Genomic DNA, 17,328 nt, shown 5'->3' with positions numbered 1-17,328 from the left:
TGAGCGGTCCGAGTTGCCGTAGAAAACCTGGTGGGAGAGGAGTGGGCGGGCGGTTAGGGGGATGGAAATCTTGCCTGATGAGTCTGGGGTGCTTGTGCAAAGTCGAGGAGTCCCTCTCCTTCACACCCAAAAGAAAAGACTCGAAAATATCAGGACGCTGACTGGGTTTTCTGAGTAAGTCGCTTTCCCCCCATTGTTCCTCCACGTTTTGTGGTTAGGCTAGACTTAATCTCGCCCCATTCTCCCTCACTCGCCTTCTGCCAGCAAGGCACCATGCGTTCACGAGCCAGGCGCCCAGACACGTCGATACAGACAGAAAAATATCTGTGGGGGCCCTTCCCCACAGCTTGGCCACACTGCCATGTCTCACTGAGCTGTTTTGGGGTTCAAAAAAACAGCTCTCTCTCCAGGGCTGCGGGGAGATGCGCAAAGGCACCAGAGCCTCCCATGCTGGAAAGTGCCCATCCCAGTGGACGGACACAGGGATGCCTGGGATGCAGCAGCTGTGGCATCCCCCAGCCCAGCTGGGCTGCACCAGGGGCCACGGGCACCACTGTAGGGTCCCCCCAGTGCAATTTTTCACTTCAAACCGATCACTAAGAAGTGCAGCGTGAAAACAGCTGGGTGGGTTGTGACTCAACAAGTCGCAAATTTTGTCTCAGGGGTTTTTCTGTGCCTGAAATGCACTTCAGGGAAAAGCAGGAGCCCCCATTTTGCAGTGCCCAGGCACAGCTGGGGATGTGCAGCCCCAGCCAAGAAAGGGGTTTTGTTATGGGGGTGCCGCTTCCCCTGTGGTGCCAGCCAATGCCTCCATCCTGCTGAGTTTATTCTAGACTCCACAGTCATCATTAGCAAATAAATGCATTTTGTCCTTCTGTGGCTGGTCACTGTGGCACTTGCTCATACCTTGGGGTGGGGACACCCCCTTCATGCTGCCCCTGGATGGGGGTTGAGCTCTGGGTCCCATCCACCCTGCTGTTCCCACAGGAACCCCTCTTGGGGCACCTCCCTGCTGACACCAAATGCTTTCATATCACCAAACATTCGTCCCCGACCAGTGGCCAAAGTGCAAAGTCCACCAACCCGGTTGTTCCCAGTCTGATCCTTGTAGTACACCCAGTTGAGGTTTTCGTCGGTGCGGTACTGCACGCTGTACTTGGTCATCCACTCGTCGGCATCGCAGCGCCCTTGCGTGAGGACCCCTGAGATCACCTTCACCTCCTTCAGGTCGATCTGCAGCCACTGCCCGTTGTCCTGGTACTTGGAGAGCCAGGCGCACCTGAGGGGACACCGCTGGCACCGCTGCGTCCTCCACCTCTGCCTTCCCGGGCAGCCCCTCCTGCCTGCATGCTGCCAGGGAAGTTCTGGCCCCCCACACACACGGGACCCGTCGGGGGGGGCATTTTCAGACTCACCCGAATCCTTGGCCGTTGAGGCGAGCCTTGTTGGCTGTCCAGGAGGAGTACCAGCCCGTGTACTGCTCAGAGTTGGAGCAGCTTATCTGGTCGGGGGTGACAGCGCCGGACTCGAAGCCCAGGGGCTTGTGGTAGGGGCACTCTGCAGAACCAGGGAAAAGACATGACACCGTAAGGCTTTGTATCCCGGTTGGCATTTGCACGCCTGTTGTCAACACCCTCTGTGGTTTTGCTGCTTCCTGACCAGGAAGCTGGGGATACTCCTAAACCCGGACCACAGCCCCTGCAATATGTTCTGCCCAGGGACCATGGGGTCTTCATTTCTAACTCTTCTCTTGTATGAATTTCTCACTCCTCTCTCTCAAACTTCCTAAACCTGTGCTGCCTGCCGCATTTTGGGGGGAAGGTTTTATTCGGATGTTGCGGTCCGAATCTTCTTCTTGCAAGCACATGGAAGCAGATCCAGACTGGATCCATCAACCTGGATTGAGCCACCAGGCTGGCAGCCTCTGCCTGGTCCTTGAGAAATGTCTGGAACAGCTTTTCTTGCCGGGCTTCATCTCCCTCTGCTCCTCCGTTCACTCTCTTGATTTATGGCTAAGTCTGCACACCCTAATTGCTGACCCTGCTCTGATCATCCCTCCACAGGCACCCTCAGATCTTCTGCATTTGCTGCTAAGGGGTCTACATTTGTACCTGGAGAGGGTCTTGTCTGTTGGAGAACCTACGGGTACGCTGGTGCTAGTGAGGTGTAACGCCCAGCCCTGCTGAAGGCTCAGGGATCTCCATCTGAGTTTTTGCCTTCAGGTCTTCAGGCTACCCAACCTGACCCCACAGATGTCTTCTGCCATAGCGTGAGGTTCAGCAAGGCTCCTGCTGGCTGCAAAACCATCACTAGAACTTTCTGTGGTGAGTGCTCTGGAAGGCAAGCTTTTGGCGATGCTGCCATGCAGAGCACCCGCAAGCCTGACCTAGTTGTTTGGGTTTTTTTATTTTGTTATGATAATTTTTTATGGGAGCAGGCTATCACTACGGATGTAGGTACACATAAAGAAGATGCTCAGAAGTGTCAGCTGGGAATTGCCTGGGCAAATATCTCTGTCACGGGCAGCATTTATCTCATTTTGCAGCCCGTGGAGCATGTGTCATCCTCGAAGGGGGACTGTCACATTTTCCAGTTCAGTGTGGTTCATTTCATGGGTTTCAGCAATGAAGGAGCAAGCAAAGCTCTGCACAGCTTCACGCATGGGTAGGACAGTTCCTCTCCTCAGCCATCCTTGACCAACCAGCGTGAGGCCTCACATTAAAAATGACCAACATGGGGAGCATCAGCAGGTGCCCAGGGCCTGGAGTGACCATGGCCTCCCTGGTGCAATGTCCCAGCACTGTGGCAGCGCAGTCAATGTCTCATTAGCAAGCTCCACGAGATCGATATTGTATGCATCAATATCTCATTAACATATCTTGCTCGGTTGGTACCTCATTAACAAGTTTTTCCCCATGAAAACACATCGCCACTGTCCCACCTTCCTCCAGGCACGGAAACATCACGCTTTTCCACCCCACTAAAAGCCCCTGCTCACCCTGTGCAGGAGGGCGGCCACGCTGGGGTGGCCCTGCATGTTTACTGCTTGGCAGGCTTACACCACGTAACTTTACTTTTAGCAACACTAATCCGCAGACCACACAACCGTAATGCAATTAGCAGGTCACCTTCTGGCACGTCTGGCTGAGCCAAGCACAGGGACCCACGAAACAGGTGCCTGCTGCCCGCCCGGACAAACCGGCTAAGTCGCTACCGCCAACCTGGAGAAAACACGAGCAGTGGTTCTGAGGCCGGCTGCTCCCCTCTGGCCATGCCAGAGACAGTTCTGCCACACCTCAGCACGGCTGCTCGGCAAACCGTACCCCAGCAGAGGGGACACCAGGCCACACTGCCATGGCTGAGCTGGGCTGGGCAAGGAGAATACAAAGATTCCCTGCCTGGGGAGAGAGACAGCTGGGAGATATGGTGACAGCATTCGTTATTCAGGAGTATGGCCTTCCTTAGTCAAGGAAGTTGCCTTCATTACACAGCTAGGATGAGAGCACCCTTCACACCTCGCCTGGTCAGGAAACCTAGAGCTGCTCCTCTCACACACATGTCCCTCAGCCATGGACGGATCAACCAAACCTGCCCTGTCTCCTTTCCTTCCCTTCTCTTTCAAGGGGCAACGGTTTTAAACGGAAAGAGAGTAGATTGAGATTGGACATAAGAAAGAGGTTTTTTATGATGAGGATGGTGAGCCACTGAAGCAAGTTTCTCAGAGAATTTGTGGATGATGCATCAATGGAAGTGTTTAAGGCCAGGCTAGATGGGGCTTTGAGCAACCTGGTCTAATGAAAGATGTGCCTGCCCATGGCAGGGGAGTTGAAACTAGATGATCTAGTTCTGGTGAATGGAATTACATCCAGTTGGAAGCCAGTCACAAAGGATGTTCCCCAGAGCTCAGTAATGGGGCCAGTTCTGTTTAACATCTTTATCAATGACCTGGATGAGGGGATCGAGTGCACCCCCAGTAAGTTTGCAGAGGACACCTAGTTGGGTGGTAGTGTTGATATGCCTGAGGACAGGAAGGCTCTGCAGAGGGATCTGGACAGTCTGGATCGATGGGCCGAGGCCAACTGTATGAGGTTCAACGAGGCGAAGTACCAGGTCCTACACTTGGGACACAACAACCCCTTGCAGTGCTACAGGCTTGAGGACAAGTGGCTGGAAAGCTGCCCATTGGGAAAGGACCTGGGGGTATTTGTCGACAGCTGGAGGAATATGGGCCAGCAATGTGCCCAGGTGGCCAAGAAGGCCAATGGCATCCTGGCCTGCATCAGGAACAGTGTGGCCAGCAGGACTGAGGAGGGGATTGTCTCTCTGTACTGGGCACTGGTGAAGCTGCACCTTGAATCCTGTGTTCAGTTTTGGGCCCCTCACTGCAAGAAAGACACGGAGGTGCTGGAGCCTGTCCAGAGAAGGGCAACGGAGCTGGTGAAAGGTTTTCATTGACCCCTGGGAGAGGAGATGTCACAGGCTAAACTGCATCAAATCCTACACATGGCAGTAGCTTCCCCAGGCAATTTCTAGGAGTACCAGTGCCAGGGGCTGAACGGACAGGGCAGGGAGGAAGTGCTTACTGGCACCGGCCAGCCTGGGCCACCCTGGGTGACCAGCCAAGGCCCAGGCATGGTGCACACTGCTGCTACCCCTCTGCCCCACAGCACAGGGTCACCCTGCACCTCCCACCGGCACAGCTGCCCCAGCCCCAGCAGTAGCTGGGTTGGAACAAGTAGGGCTGTAACGTGCCACCTCTGCGATGCAGGGTGCGATGGGGGAGGCTGCTGAAGATCACCAGACAAACATGGCTGACGCACACCGGCCCCTTACCTGGCATGCACTCTAAGGTGTTAGTCCCGCTGGACCACACCGAGTTAGGACCTCCTTGGCAATTGCATTTGCAAGCCTTGCTGTGCCACAGCTCCAGCCTCTCATCCTAAAGGAAAGATGAAAAACCAATAATAAATCAACATAGTCATTGACAACCATGACATGAGGCTGAGTCCTGAAGCTCAGACAGACACTCGCACCCATCCAGGCTTCTGCACCTTCTCTCTGCCCCTTTCTTTGTGCCAGCCTGGCACAAAACATGGGATGACTCCCCCTTGGATTCAGAGGTCAAAGCGCATGCCTGAGCTTGGAGGCCCAGGTGCCATTCCTCCCTCTGCCCTGAGGCACCAGAGCCGGGCAGTGCCAGGCCCACGGCATTTACCCAGCAGCCAAACCTGTGTGAGACACTTACCTCTCCTGGGGAGAGGGCCAGCACAGCTGGAGCAGTGGGCATGGGGGGAAAGAAGAGAGAGAGATCAGAAACAAAATGCTACAAGCAAATGCCAGGAAATGCATTGAACATTTATTCCTGAGCTGGGGATAAATAAATCAAGGAAGGACTGACACATCTAACACGTTTCCCCAAGCTGATTGCCAGAGAAAACCAAGAAGACATGGGCAGACACAGGGCACTGCACGTGCCCATGTCAGTGCTACTCCTCCACTGTGTTTGCTCTTCAATGCCTTTGGCATCTTCTCTTTCTGATCAGATACTCCTCAAACATCCTGAGAAGAAACCCATGCCAGCTCTCAGCCTCTGCTTCACAGCTGATTTCACCCCTGTCCCTTTTAGCGTCTTCCTGCCCCACAGTTTCCCTTTCCCGTTTTGCCCTTAAAACTTGTGAGCCAATGAACGCCAAGGGTGAAATCCCAGCCTGGCACCACTGCAAATCCCCGGTGCCTTCAGAGGAGATGGGACACCCCACGAGGTGCCTGCCCTGAGATCAGTCCCTCTGGACAGGATGGAGGAAAACAAAATGTAAACAGGTCTTCCCAATCCCTCTCACCTACAAGACTCCCTGTTTCTTTTAATTTCTTAGCAAAAACCTGTTGCTATGGCTGTTAAGAAAGAGCCGTTATTTTTGTAACATCTGCCCTGTTTTATCTCCTGCCTGACACTGAACAATGGCTTTTTTATAAGCCCTTTCCCTGCTGAAAGGACTCTCCTGCTCCCCAGTGAAGTCCAAAGCACGCTACTATAATAGCATTTAGACTGGCAGAAAAGTGCCCAGACAGTTCTGAAAATAAAATAATTTTAGAATAAATACTCCCATGACCGCTGCTAACTCACCAACACAAGTCAAACGTCAAACAGCATGTTTTCAACACCAGCAGGGAATGCACAAGCCACTGAGGACCAAGCTATTGAGCAGGTAAGAACTTGCATCGAGGAGCCATGAGAAACCCACCATCTCCAAAATGAAGTTTTGTGAATAGGAATAGAGGATCTATTTACCAAAGACTCTGAATTATTCACTGAAATCTCGTTATGATTTATTCATTCATACACTGTCACTTTGCTGAGCCTAGGAAGCTCCAACTAATGCCGGCAATTTATGTCTCCCTTTTCTATAGCAAGTTTCATCTCAAAAGACTCACAAACACTGTGCAATTATAAACAGCTGAAATGTAAACTCTACACAAAGCTCTGTTTATTACTGAAATGCAACTGCTCCTTGGGGGTGACACCTAGCCTGAATGTACCAAGAGTCTGAAAGGTGGACCAAAATGATAAAGAAATTTTAAAAAATACTTTCTTTTTAACACATGGTCTCCTTTGCTTCCGTGTCCGAGGGCAGCATTTCTGGCACTGGGAACTTAATGCATTAACCCAAGACATCAGCCCTTGCAGAAGAAGTAAACGTGGGTCTACAATAAAAAGATGTGGCTTTTAGGCCCCAGAGGGAGGCAGGGGCCACCCAGACCCCATCAAGATCAGCAAGAGAACGTGGGTACATGTCTCCAGACCTGGCCTTGTAGGAAGTGTGGGCTGGGGACCAGGTGCAACACCTCCTCCCCGTGTCCCAGCACAGATGTCACCCAGACAAGCCCCATGACTCCATTGTGCAACCGGAGCACCGAGGCAGAGGGGCAAGCCCAAGGCCACGCAGCGCACTGCCGCCCCAGTGATGTGCCACACAGCGTGATGGTGGTTTGAGGGAATGCTGCCTGTCCTCACATCAATAGGATACGAACCAAGACAGGATCAATTTTCAAAACTGTACTGCCTTTGCCAATAAAAGCAGTGCAGCACGTCTCCTGCTCAATTCTCTGTTTGATGCCAATACTGGAGTGGCACTGGCACTAGTGGCATGGGAGCCAGGCTGGTGGGAGCCTCTCCTGACTCTCCAGCCCATGCCACGGTGGCGTTTCCTGGCAGGATGGGAGCCCTGCTCTGGACAAGACCAAAAATTGGCACTTCATTGACAGATGCAGCTGGAAACCCAATGGCTGCGAGTGAAACAACAGGGGAAAAAAGGAATACCCTTCTGGTGGGTGGGTGTATGGCAGCAGACACAGGAATAAACCCTCCTGCCCTGGCCACCCCAGCTTTGCTTGAGTGGATGCACCTGGCCAGTGATGCCTGCTCCTCAGCTACAAGAGCAGCTCTCAGGGTTTGGAGGCTTGTCAGCCAGGGCACACTACTGCACATCAAACAAAGGGGTGAATTTCAAGCAAAAAAGACCTTTCTTCAGTGCAGTTGTTACTGGGTGAGCCCTGCAACACACAGTGGTGAAAAGGCAGTGCCAGGGCAGGACCACCGGCATGACGCCCCTCTGGCTGTCCCTGGTGAGCTGGGGACCTCCACCCCTCGCCGCATGCCTCCGTGTTGGTTTAAACATCTCAAACAGGTGGTCAACTGTGTCCTTTTGAGCCAAAAGAGGGTAACTGCTAAAGGCAGTTTAAAGGCGCTAAAGGCGCGCTCCTGTGAGCAGCTCAGCCACCCTACCACCAGCACCCGCAGCCTGCGGCACAGGGAATGCGTCTGGCCTGGCTGGAGGTACGCAGGGCAGCGATGGGCCAAATGTTCTGTCCGGGCAGCGTGGCCTGATAACCCCTGGCGTCAGGAGAGGAAAGGAGAGGAAAAGATGCCCTTGCCTGCAGTCGGCCGGAAAAAGCAGTAATTGATATATTGGTGTGTTTACAGCTGTGATGGGCGCTGTCCTACAAAGGAAATGAAGAGGAAAGCTGGCTGCCAATAGTCTAAAAATGTGATGGGCAGCATGCTTTTATAGCGAGCGTGTTTGCCTTCAAGGAAGGTTATAAAGATAATTGGTAATTGTAGGTCAGACAGAACGAATTGCTGCAATTCATGGGAGAGTCATAAATCCTGCACTGCCGCCGGGGGCCGTTGTTTTAAAAGTACAGGACTGAAAAAAACCCCAAAACATTAAAAAGGAAAGAGCCCTATTTACGGCCCCCACAGCGCCCCAGGACATCCAGCAAACCATCAGTTCAGTTGAATAAATTGTTATCTGTGTGTGTCCGCAACAGGCAGGGAGATACAGCATGTGCCTTTCCCGTCCCTCCATCCTGCCCCACAGCGTGGCACGTCCAGAGCGCCGCCGTGCACAAACGCCACTCCATAGCACAGGATGTGGGGACCAGGCTCTGGGCAAGCTCCAGGGGATGATTTTGTGCTGGAGTACCCATCCCGGTAGGGCTGGGCTGGAGCACGGACCCCAGGCTGGCCCCGCTCGGCACCTGCCGCTGGACAGGATGAAGGGGAGAGGAAACCCCAGGGACTGTCCCAGGTTTGGGGGACGAGGAAAAGAGCTGGCAGAGGCAGCCCTGGGATGCCGGGATGGGGAGCACATGGGCTTCCTGAGGTGGAAGTGGGATAAAGCAGCTGCCACAACATGGGCTACCTGGGGAAAGGAAGGGGCAAGCAGGAGCAAGGAGGCTCAGCTACTGGCATTTTAATGACAGCAACAGATAACTGCGTGTCTCAGGAGGTTTGTGGTCATTAAGAACGTGGTTAAACAAGAGAAAGAAAGGAGGAAGGCAAGTGCAGGCAGAGGTACCACCGCCAAAGGCTGAGCACATCATATTGAATATCCTGACTGGAGAGCCACGAAAACAAGCCATTTTTTAGAGTGGCTAGAATTAATGACGTATGTACAAGCATGAGAAAGCACATTATAAAATAAAACTGAGAAATAAAATGTGACACAGAAGACATGTCAGTCACTCAATTTACTGGAATAAGTTCACATAAATCTGGTCACTGCAGGCAAAGTATGTGGAAAATGTAAATAACTTTGTTTATTATTGACTTTATGATATAGGTGGCCTAGAAGCTCCAGGTGGAAAACAGTTTATTTTGCCTTTCACCTCTGTAAGCAACATCTCAGCTTAACAGAGCTCAGAGAGATGAGCAAAATTATTTTCTCCCCACTTCTCCCAGTAGAGAGCACTCCCTCTGTGATGCAGAGATTTCCCAGCGTGGTGGATACTGGTGCATAGGGCACCTGCTTCCCTTCTGCACATGTGGGCCATGGGCCAGGGGAGAAGAAAACAGCTGAAAAAAACCCAGAAAAATGAGACTGGAGGCCCAGAAAAGCTGCCACAGAAATGAAAGAGGTGAGTGGAATGGATGGCACTGGTTTTATCACATTCTCTAAAAGGCACACCATTGAAAGTCCCTGTTTTCCTTGAGCATCACATTAGAGAGTGTCAGGAAGCAGAGTTAGGTAAGCAACACGGAGGGTCGAGACACTGGAAAAAGTGCCCATCAGGTGCTAGTCTGTGGGTTGCTGTATTACTAACTTAGGCTATTTTTACATCCCAGCCCTGGAAATCGTGCCAGGCAAGCGAGGTGACTCACATCAGGCTGCACCAGCCTCGGTAGCAAGGTGCATTTGGGGAAGCTGCCGTGTCCCAGGCCACCGTTGCACATGGCATTTTCCCCATAGACTTGGGATGACTGCAGGGACCCCTGCTGCAGCCGTGGCCCGTCCCCAGATCCCCTCGGCAGGCACAGCCCCCTCGCCCAATTGCTTCTTGGTTGCTTTTTGTTGGTTTTCCCCCAGGGCTTTTTCCATGGCCAGGCTCAGCAGGCTACGTGGAGACCATGTGGTGCAAACAGTGCCTTCATTTCTAAAAAGTGCAGGCTTTAAATGGTCCTTGGGAGCTAAGCTGACAGGCAGAGAGACCCCAGGGCATAGGCAGATATCTGTCTGCCAGAAGATTTTGGGAGCCAGGCTGGCCTAGGGAATGCAGGGTGTTCATCCAGGGGCTCCCAAAGCCGCACTGGGCCAAATGCTCAGCCTGTTTCCCCTGGAGATGATATTTTGGTGTTGGCACCCCCCAGGGGGGCACCACCACCAAGGCAGATATCAGCCTGCCAGGACTCATCCCTGCTGATCATGGAAAGGCACAGTCCTCAGACTGAAGGCAAGAGGACCAGCACCAGCCTGCTCAGGGGAGAAGGGCCCATACTTTGTGTTAAGCTCCTCTCTCATGTTTTAACACAGCTGCTGTTTTCCTTGTTCATTTTGTGGGGATTATTCGTGGGTTTATTCTTTCATTTCCATTTCCTTTTCTTTGTGTGAATGATTTTTCTTTGGTTTCCATTTTCATTCATCTGTATTGTGTCTCATTTAATATTTACTGGTATTTATCTGAAAGTAATGAAAATTATTTAAATAATTACGATTATACCTATTTAATTCATACCCATTCCTCTTTTATGCCTGCAATCTCCATAGTGTTTCTACAAGATTTTTTAATGTTGTGGAAATATTTGGAAAAAAAGGAAATAATCTGAAAAAAAATCAACCTTTTCCCCTTTTCTTCTTAAGAGATGTGTAATTATCTTTTTCCCCAGACTGTTCCTTTGAAAATTTTTGGCAATTTCTGATCTTATTGACATGCTTGTTCCTTCTTGCTTAGAGCTATGCAGAACATTGCCTGCATAGTAATTTCATTAGATGTATCGATTATGCCAAGGGGTGGCACTAAAGATGTTATTTACTGTGATCCAAAGGCAGGTTTGGGCCTTTGATTTTTTTTTTCCCCCCCAAAGCTGAAGAAAAACGGAGAAAAAGAAACCCACTCTCTTAAACTGCTGAGAAGTGCTCATTCCCCGACACGTAGTGAGCATGGGTGGAGCAATGCGGTGCCGGCATGTCACATTCAATGTCCTAAAAGCATATTCATGTCAACCCGGGGCACGGGGGTGCTCCCCCTCACCATACGGAGGGGACCCGGCAGCTGCTGTGGCTCGTGTCGCAGGAGACTGCCTGCTGCACCACCTGCTGCTGTGGTGGTGGCCCCTGCAAACACGAGCCCAGCCAAGGCGCGGGGTCTGGGGGTGCTCCTCTAAGCCACTTGCTCTGCTGGAGAAAATAAGCTAAGGAGCTTAGCACAGCACCCGTGCACGTGGCTCAGGGACTGACCTAGCAGCACCTTCTCCATGGTGGGAGAGCCAGGAGTCTGAGGGTGACCTGGGCAAAGGGTTGCTGATCGCTCTTTGTCCAGAAGAGGACACTTGGCCCACAAAGCAGAGAAAACCAGTGAATTAAGAAAACCAGTGCATTAAGAAAAAAAATTAAATACTGGAGGAGTGATGCCTGGAAAGTGATCCTGCAAGTAATTTTTCACTGCAGGCTTTCCAAAAATATCCTGACGTGTGGGTGTCTATTAAAAGCAAGCTCTGTTGGGGATTCAAAGCAAGGTATGAACTCATCCCAAGGACTAATTGCGGTTATGCCACCCATCGGGAAAAAAATGCTGGAGTCTGTGTAAAAACAGCCTTCCAAGAAGCTCGGGCACCAGTAACCTTCCCACGTGCAAGAAAGGAGAGCAAAGAGATAAGATATGAGGAGAACGTACAAATATTTGCTGGAAGACTAAAAGGAAGACCTATTAATTAGACAGAGACGGGTACAGCCAAGCCTAAGAGGATGAAATAAAGGCATGGCTAGTTGAGGCTCACTTTCCTATCCATGAAATCTGGTAGACCAAAATATTCAATGGAAAGAGAGAGAGATAGAACAAAATAGACAAAGCAAAACATGGAGAATTCAACATCCATGGGGGAAAAGCTGGACTGCCTGATAGATCTGCCCCCTGCTCTGACAGACCATACTCCAGTCACGCCTCAATGTTGGTAGGTACTGCCCAGCACTTAGCAAAGGCAACCCCAGCCTTGTTTAAGGTAACAGCAGCTTTGCATTGGCTTTGATGAAGCCAGAAGTTCAAACACAATCCAGAAAATTACCTCCTCATTCTACATCTGTGTTAGTTAAAATGGGTGGAGACAGTGACCCTGAATTTTCTGGCTGCTTCTACCTCCTGTTTATCTGTTATCATTGCTACCTTTCTGAAAAGTAAATTTGAGAAAGCCATAAAATTGAGAAAGCCTCAAAATTGAGAAAGCCTCAAAACTGATAAATAATTTACCCATTTTCTTGACTTACGATTGCTTTTTGTTCTTAAAGTGCCTTTGAAAGTTTTTCCAGGCCAAAATACCTGAAAGAACCTTTTAAAAACAGCAGATCTCCACAAGCAATGTCTTGCTGCTAGAGAAAATGATCAGGTTTTGATTAATCAAGAGTTTTGATTAATGAAGGACCATGTCTTTCATGTTATACTATATCTCATTTTTCAAATCAGCATTATTATTTATTCACTAGCTCAGCTGCACTACAATTTTCTTTGCAAATTCATATTTTGACAAATTATATGGCAATTTTTTTGCACTGCAATTACTTCGTGAAACAGAGTTTTACTACTGAATATTCATAGCGCTGTAAGAATGCTGCTCACTCATGTACATAAATCACACATCTCCTCCACCATTTTGCCTTTCCCCAGATTATTATGCTTCCATGAGAACATAGAGAAGGGTTTGCACTGTACCTCGCAGCCCCTGGCAGAAACAAGAAGCATGGGTAAAAAAGAAATACAAACAGGGACATCTGAAAGCACCTCTCAGGAGGCAAAATGCATACCTTTGTACCAGAAAAGAAGAGACAGCAGGACGCTTCCCATCTTGAACCGCATCTTATCCTTCCTCTTTCGGGAATAGCTCCTTAGCGTGCTGTCCAGCTTGCTGGGAAGGCATGAGATTAACTTAAGCATTGCCTAAGCACCTTAGTCTCCTCCATTCTTATGATTTTACCAAGCACCATCAAGCCAACCACACAATTATTACTGTCAATCTTCATCCTAAAGGTTGTGTCATGCCTAACAGTTTTAAAGGTAAAAAGTACTGAGGTACTGATGCTCTGAGTGTGAATCTGACTGTGTGTGCATAAATCAGTGACCTTAAGGAAGGCCATTACCTAGAAACCACATATACCCACCCTACAAATGCAGAAGATGTCTAATGCTTACAAAATATATGTAGGATATACTGTCTATTGTATGTAGTATGTATTCCTTATCTTCCACACCAATTATTTACCTCTACACTATCACTGCCTTTCCTAATAATTGTTGTATGTAGAAATCTGCCCTGGCCTTACTGCTTTTTCATTTACGTAACCGCAAGGGGTTGAAAACTGCAATTAGTAGATCAAACAGAAATAGCACTTTTCAGTTGTTTATTTGCTGAGCTGTAAAAATCTCAAAACAAAAAAATAAACCTCCCTTTGCTAATAGGTCTACCTATAGTATCCTCTCAACGAGTTCACATCAAAGGCCGTTATACATTTGATCTTAAAATGACTGAACGATTCAGGACTACAAGAGACTGCTAGAGATTCCAGTGGATCATGCACCCGTTCCTCCAATCTCTGTTAATTATGTGCAATTAGCAGTGAATTTTTAATGGAGGCTTTTGAAAGCAATTGCTTCAGAAGCAGCTTTCTTTGTTTCAAGAGATCTTGGATTGTATGCACAGGGAATAGATTAAAGCGCTGCACGGGTCACGTGGGCTGCTGTTGAATTAAGCTAGACCTGTCTCTAGTCTTCTGGTCTACATCCATTCAAAAAATGCTGTGCAAACAAGGATGCTGGTTCTTCGGAAACAGCTCCCTGGATTCACCTCACCTGCCTTTTGTTACCTACAAACTAGGAATGCCCCATAAATGGAATGTCAGGTACAGCATCCCTCCGCAGTCACACCTCCAGCACTGAGGCGCTTCAGCCTTGCCAAGGCATGTGACATGGATGGGACGATTTTCCTGCCACGGAGACTGTTCAGAAATAGCACAGCTATTATCAAAGAACATTTTATCCAAAGGGACATCCTCAAGACTGGCAGCTCCCCAGCTGTAAAATTCCCTCCTCACAGAAGAAAAGGGCAGTCTTTGTTAAAAAAATGTGTCTGTAGCATTAAAAAAATAAAATCGGTTCACATGAAGGGTAGAAGAGCCTTAAAATTAAAATCTCTGTATAAATACTATGCAGTTCAGACCTTCTGCGTCTAATGGTGTTGATGGTCCTTCATGCTGATAAGCGTAAAGAGCAAAACTGTGCTGCTGCTGCAGACAACATTGCTAAATGAACCACGTAGTTAATTCCTAGCAAGCACACAAATACTTTCAGGTACAGAAGAGAGAAAAACAGTACAGAGTACAGCACCAGAAAGGGTTACATTTGCTGAATTTGCTAAGAAAGAACTAAACAGCGTGGATGACCAGACGCCAGTGCTCCAATTCGTATGTTGGCCTTGCTTTGTTAACAGATATGTAGATATAGCTCAGCACTATTTGAGGAAACCCATGCCAGCATCTTACGCAGATTTAACGCTCCTTATGATAAATGAATTTCCTTCTGAGCCCAGCAGAGCTGAGTATCCACAAGCTCTCAAAACACACACATGGGCATGAAGTCCTCCTTGGTGCCTGACTGACCTGGCAGCATGCATAAGCGTGTGCCTTCAGGGGGGGAAGCAGGATGCAAAAGCACTCATGTGCAAAAGCGAAGCACAATTCCACGTAATGATTTCACGTCTCTCCCGAAGTCAACATGTGCCAGACAGCTAAGTCAGAGCGGCACGCACAGATTCACGAATCTGGGAGCTGAATACATGATGCGCAATGTCTCAGCGCAAATCTGTGACTGGCATGCTCTGGTTTTAGCGCAGTTAGGGAATGTGCAAAATTCACATTTATACATGTACTCGTGAACCACGGGCATCTCTCGGAAGCAGGATACTGATGAGCCGAGAGATCAAGGCTGCCAACGCTTTTGGAGTTTGAGTCAAACTGTCAGGAGCTGGATTCCCTTGAAATGGATGGAGCTGTGATGGTCTACACATGCTGAAGGTCTGGCTCTTGAAACAAAACATTCTTTCAAGGAGTCTGAAGTGTGAGCTTAATTCCTCTTCCCAAAAGGAGCCTTTTTCCTAAATGCAACAAAACACAATGCAGCTGGTGCTGGCCACCAGGATTAGGTCATTAGTTGGGAGGCACCATGTGACAAATATCCCAATTGGATGGGAAGTACCTACACCGAAGGCTTGCATACACAACATCAGGAGAAGTATGGCTACAGCTGATTCAGCTTTGAGCCTGTAACCTGGAAGCAGCCCATCTGTGGAAGGCTGTTTACCCAAGAAGTGGGATACATTGTTTTGGCTTGACCTCCTGGAGTCTGCACACATGTTGCTAACAACACTAATCAGAGGAAAGCCAGACCTGAGTATGTCTTCACTTTTAGGCTTGCACAATCCACAGGCACTTAGTGCCCTTAAGGTGCCTAATGTTATTACCTTATCCTGCTAGGTCTCACTATGTGATATATGGGTGCTTTCTACTCAAAAGGGCTTTTACAACCCAGCCCATGTATCCCTGCATTGCACTGCAATCTCATAGCTGTAGCTTGCCCATACCCCAGAGTGTTTCTTTCGTAAGAGCAAGTACCGACAAAGGTAATGGCTTTTTTAAGATGATGATTAAGGTAAGTTTTTTAATAAGATCCTGATTAAAGTAACTTAAGCCAATCTTTCATCTTTAAGATAGGCAAATCACACCCTCCTGCTCTGATCCTGCAAAGAGACTCAAGAGCAAACACCAGCTGAGCAGACCTAAGTGACCCTCCTCCTCCTGCCGACACGTCTTGGCCTCAGCACTTGTTAAGGCTCCCATGCACGGACAGAGGCCGTGGCAGCATCCATGACCAGAGGTTACCTTTTTTTAAAGGCTTGCACATGCGAAATGAGACAACACGTTATAATCCAAAAGCGAAGATGCTCTGAAGCATGCTGACATGGCTCATTTTTTCCCGATTAATAAAAACCAAACACACGGTACAGGGGAGAACAAGGATGGAGTTAACCACGCTTGCTTACAGTGCACTGTGAAAAGTGCTGGCCTTTCCCAGTGCTCAAACACTTCCCCAAAATCAGAGATGAAAGCAACAGTGCTTTGGTCTGCCCCAGTGAGACAACTCCTTGGGGATGGCAGCCTTCACTACCATTGCCTGGGTATTCACACACCCTTGGCCCCGCTTGGGAGGAAGCACAGGCCGCTGCTTCTCCCCGCTGTAGCCATGTCTGCCTCTGGTCTGTGTGGTCTCCTTAGTTACACGGCCAAGAGGAGGAAGTCAGGGGGGGATCCCTCGTCAGCACTAGGAGGGAAAGGCTCCTCTTGCTGACAGGTGTTCTGTCCCAGTGAGGTTGAAGCCTTTGACCTAGGGTGAGGAGAGGCCCCATCTGTGCTTCGCTGCAGCAGCCAGCCTGGGCCTAAGCTGCGTCAGTGAGAAGGGGCCCAGGGGAAAATGCAAAATGTCCTCTGATGGCCCATACATCATTCAGGCTGGAAAGGAGGGATGACATTCTTTTATTGGGCTTCCAGCCATAAGTTCCCCTACTCAGGCAACCCATGACTCAGCAAGGCCTTGTCGTGGAGAGGCCCACAACCCCGGCACCACCCTGGGCCTCCCACTCCGCACCAGAGGGAAGGGGGTTACCAGCCACCATGAAACGGTACCCAGGGAGTAAGGTACAACGAGCAACCACGTTAAAACCTTGTAAACCCTGTCCCACAGAGCCGTGACGGACAGGCAGGCAGAGAGAGCACTGGGTGTCTCTGCATTTTGGTTGATGTTGCAGGAAACGGCGCTTTTTAGAGGAAAAAGAGAAAGAAAGCAGTGCAGCAACATTATCTAAATTACGTTCCCACTCTCAGAAAAATGTGCTATTGCACAGGGTCTCTAGAAAAGATCCTGCCAGGCTGGGGTTTCCTGCTTAAGTGGCCTTTCCGCTTTCGTTGCCACAGATCGATCCTCCTCCGCCCCAAGCAGCGCCTGCGCTTTCTCTCCGTGTTTATGATGTTGCCCATCTTGAGGGGAAAAAAATGTAAGTCGAAACTCATCGCCTTAAAGAAAAAGACGGGTGAAAACGAAAACAAAATCTGCGGGCGCTGGTTCCACTGGGGCTCGAACCCAGGACCTTCTGCGTGTAAAGCAGACGTGATAACCACTACACTATGGAACCGCCACGTACACCACGCCCGGCGACGCTGCTTCTATCGACGAGGGGGCTCAGCGCTCCGCTCTCCCTCTCCGTCCGTGTGGGGGCGGTGGGAGGTGGGGGCGGTG

At 49.7% G+C, this 17,328-nt stretch overlaps 1 protein-coding gene and 1 non-coding gene across 2 annotated transcripts; both read right to left on the bottom strand.

Moving 5' to 3' along the window:
• Positions 1–3: 3 nt before the first annotated feature.
• On the bottom strand, positions 4–12,860 carry RS1 (retinoschisin 1; the record flags this gene model as incomplete). Its single annotated transcript, XM_010156239.1, has 6 exons — positions 12,792–12,860; positions 5,246–5,271; positions 4,834–4,939; positions 1,416–1,557; positions 1,084–1,279; positions 4–27 (listed from the first exon to the last, which is right to left on the bottom strand). Coding segments are annotated over exons 1-6 (546 nt in total), but the record flags the coding sequence as incomplete, so codon positions are not given.
• Positions 12,861–17,151: 4,291 nt separating this feature from the next.
• TRNAV-UAC lies at positions 17,152–17,224 on the bottom strand. The gene has a single exon. It is a non-coding gene; the product is annotated as a tRNA-Val (tRNA).
• Between the last annotated feature and the right edge of the window lie 104 nt (positions 17,225–17,328).

The sequence above is a fragment of the Eurypyga helias genome, unplaced genomic scaffold (genome assembly GCF_000690775.1).
Source record: "Eurypyga helias isolate BGI_N326 unplaced genomic scaffold, ASM69077v1 scaffold21607, whole genome shotgun sequence".
Taxonomy (NCBI): Eukaryota; Metazoa; Chordata; class Aves; order Eurypygiformes; family Eurypygidae; genus Eurypyga; species Eurypyga helias.
Note: the sequence above shows the minus strand (reverse complement) of the source record. Positions and strands in the feature narration are given on the sequence as shown.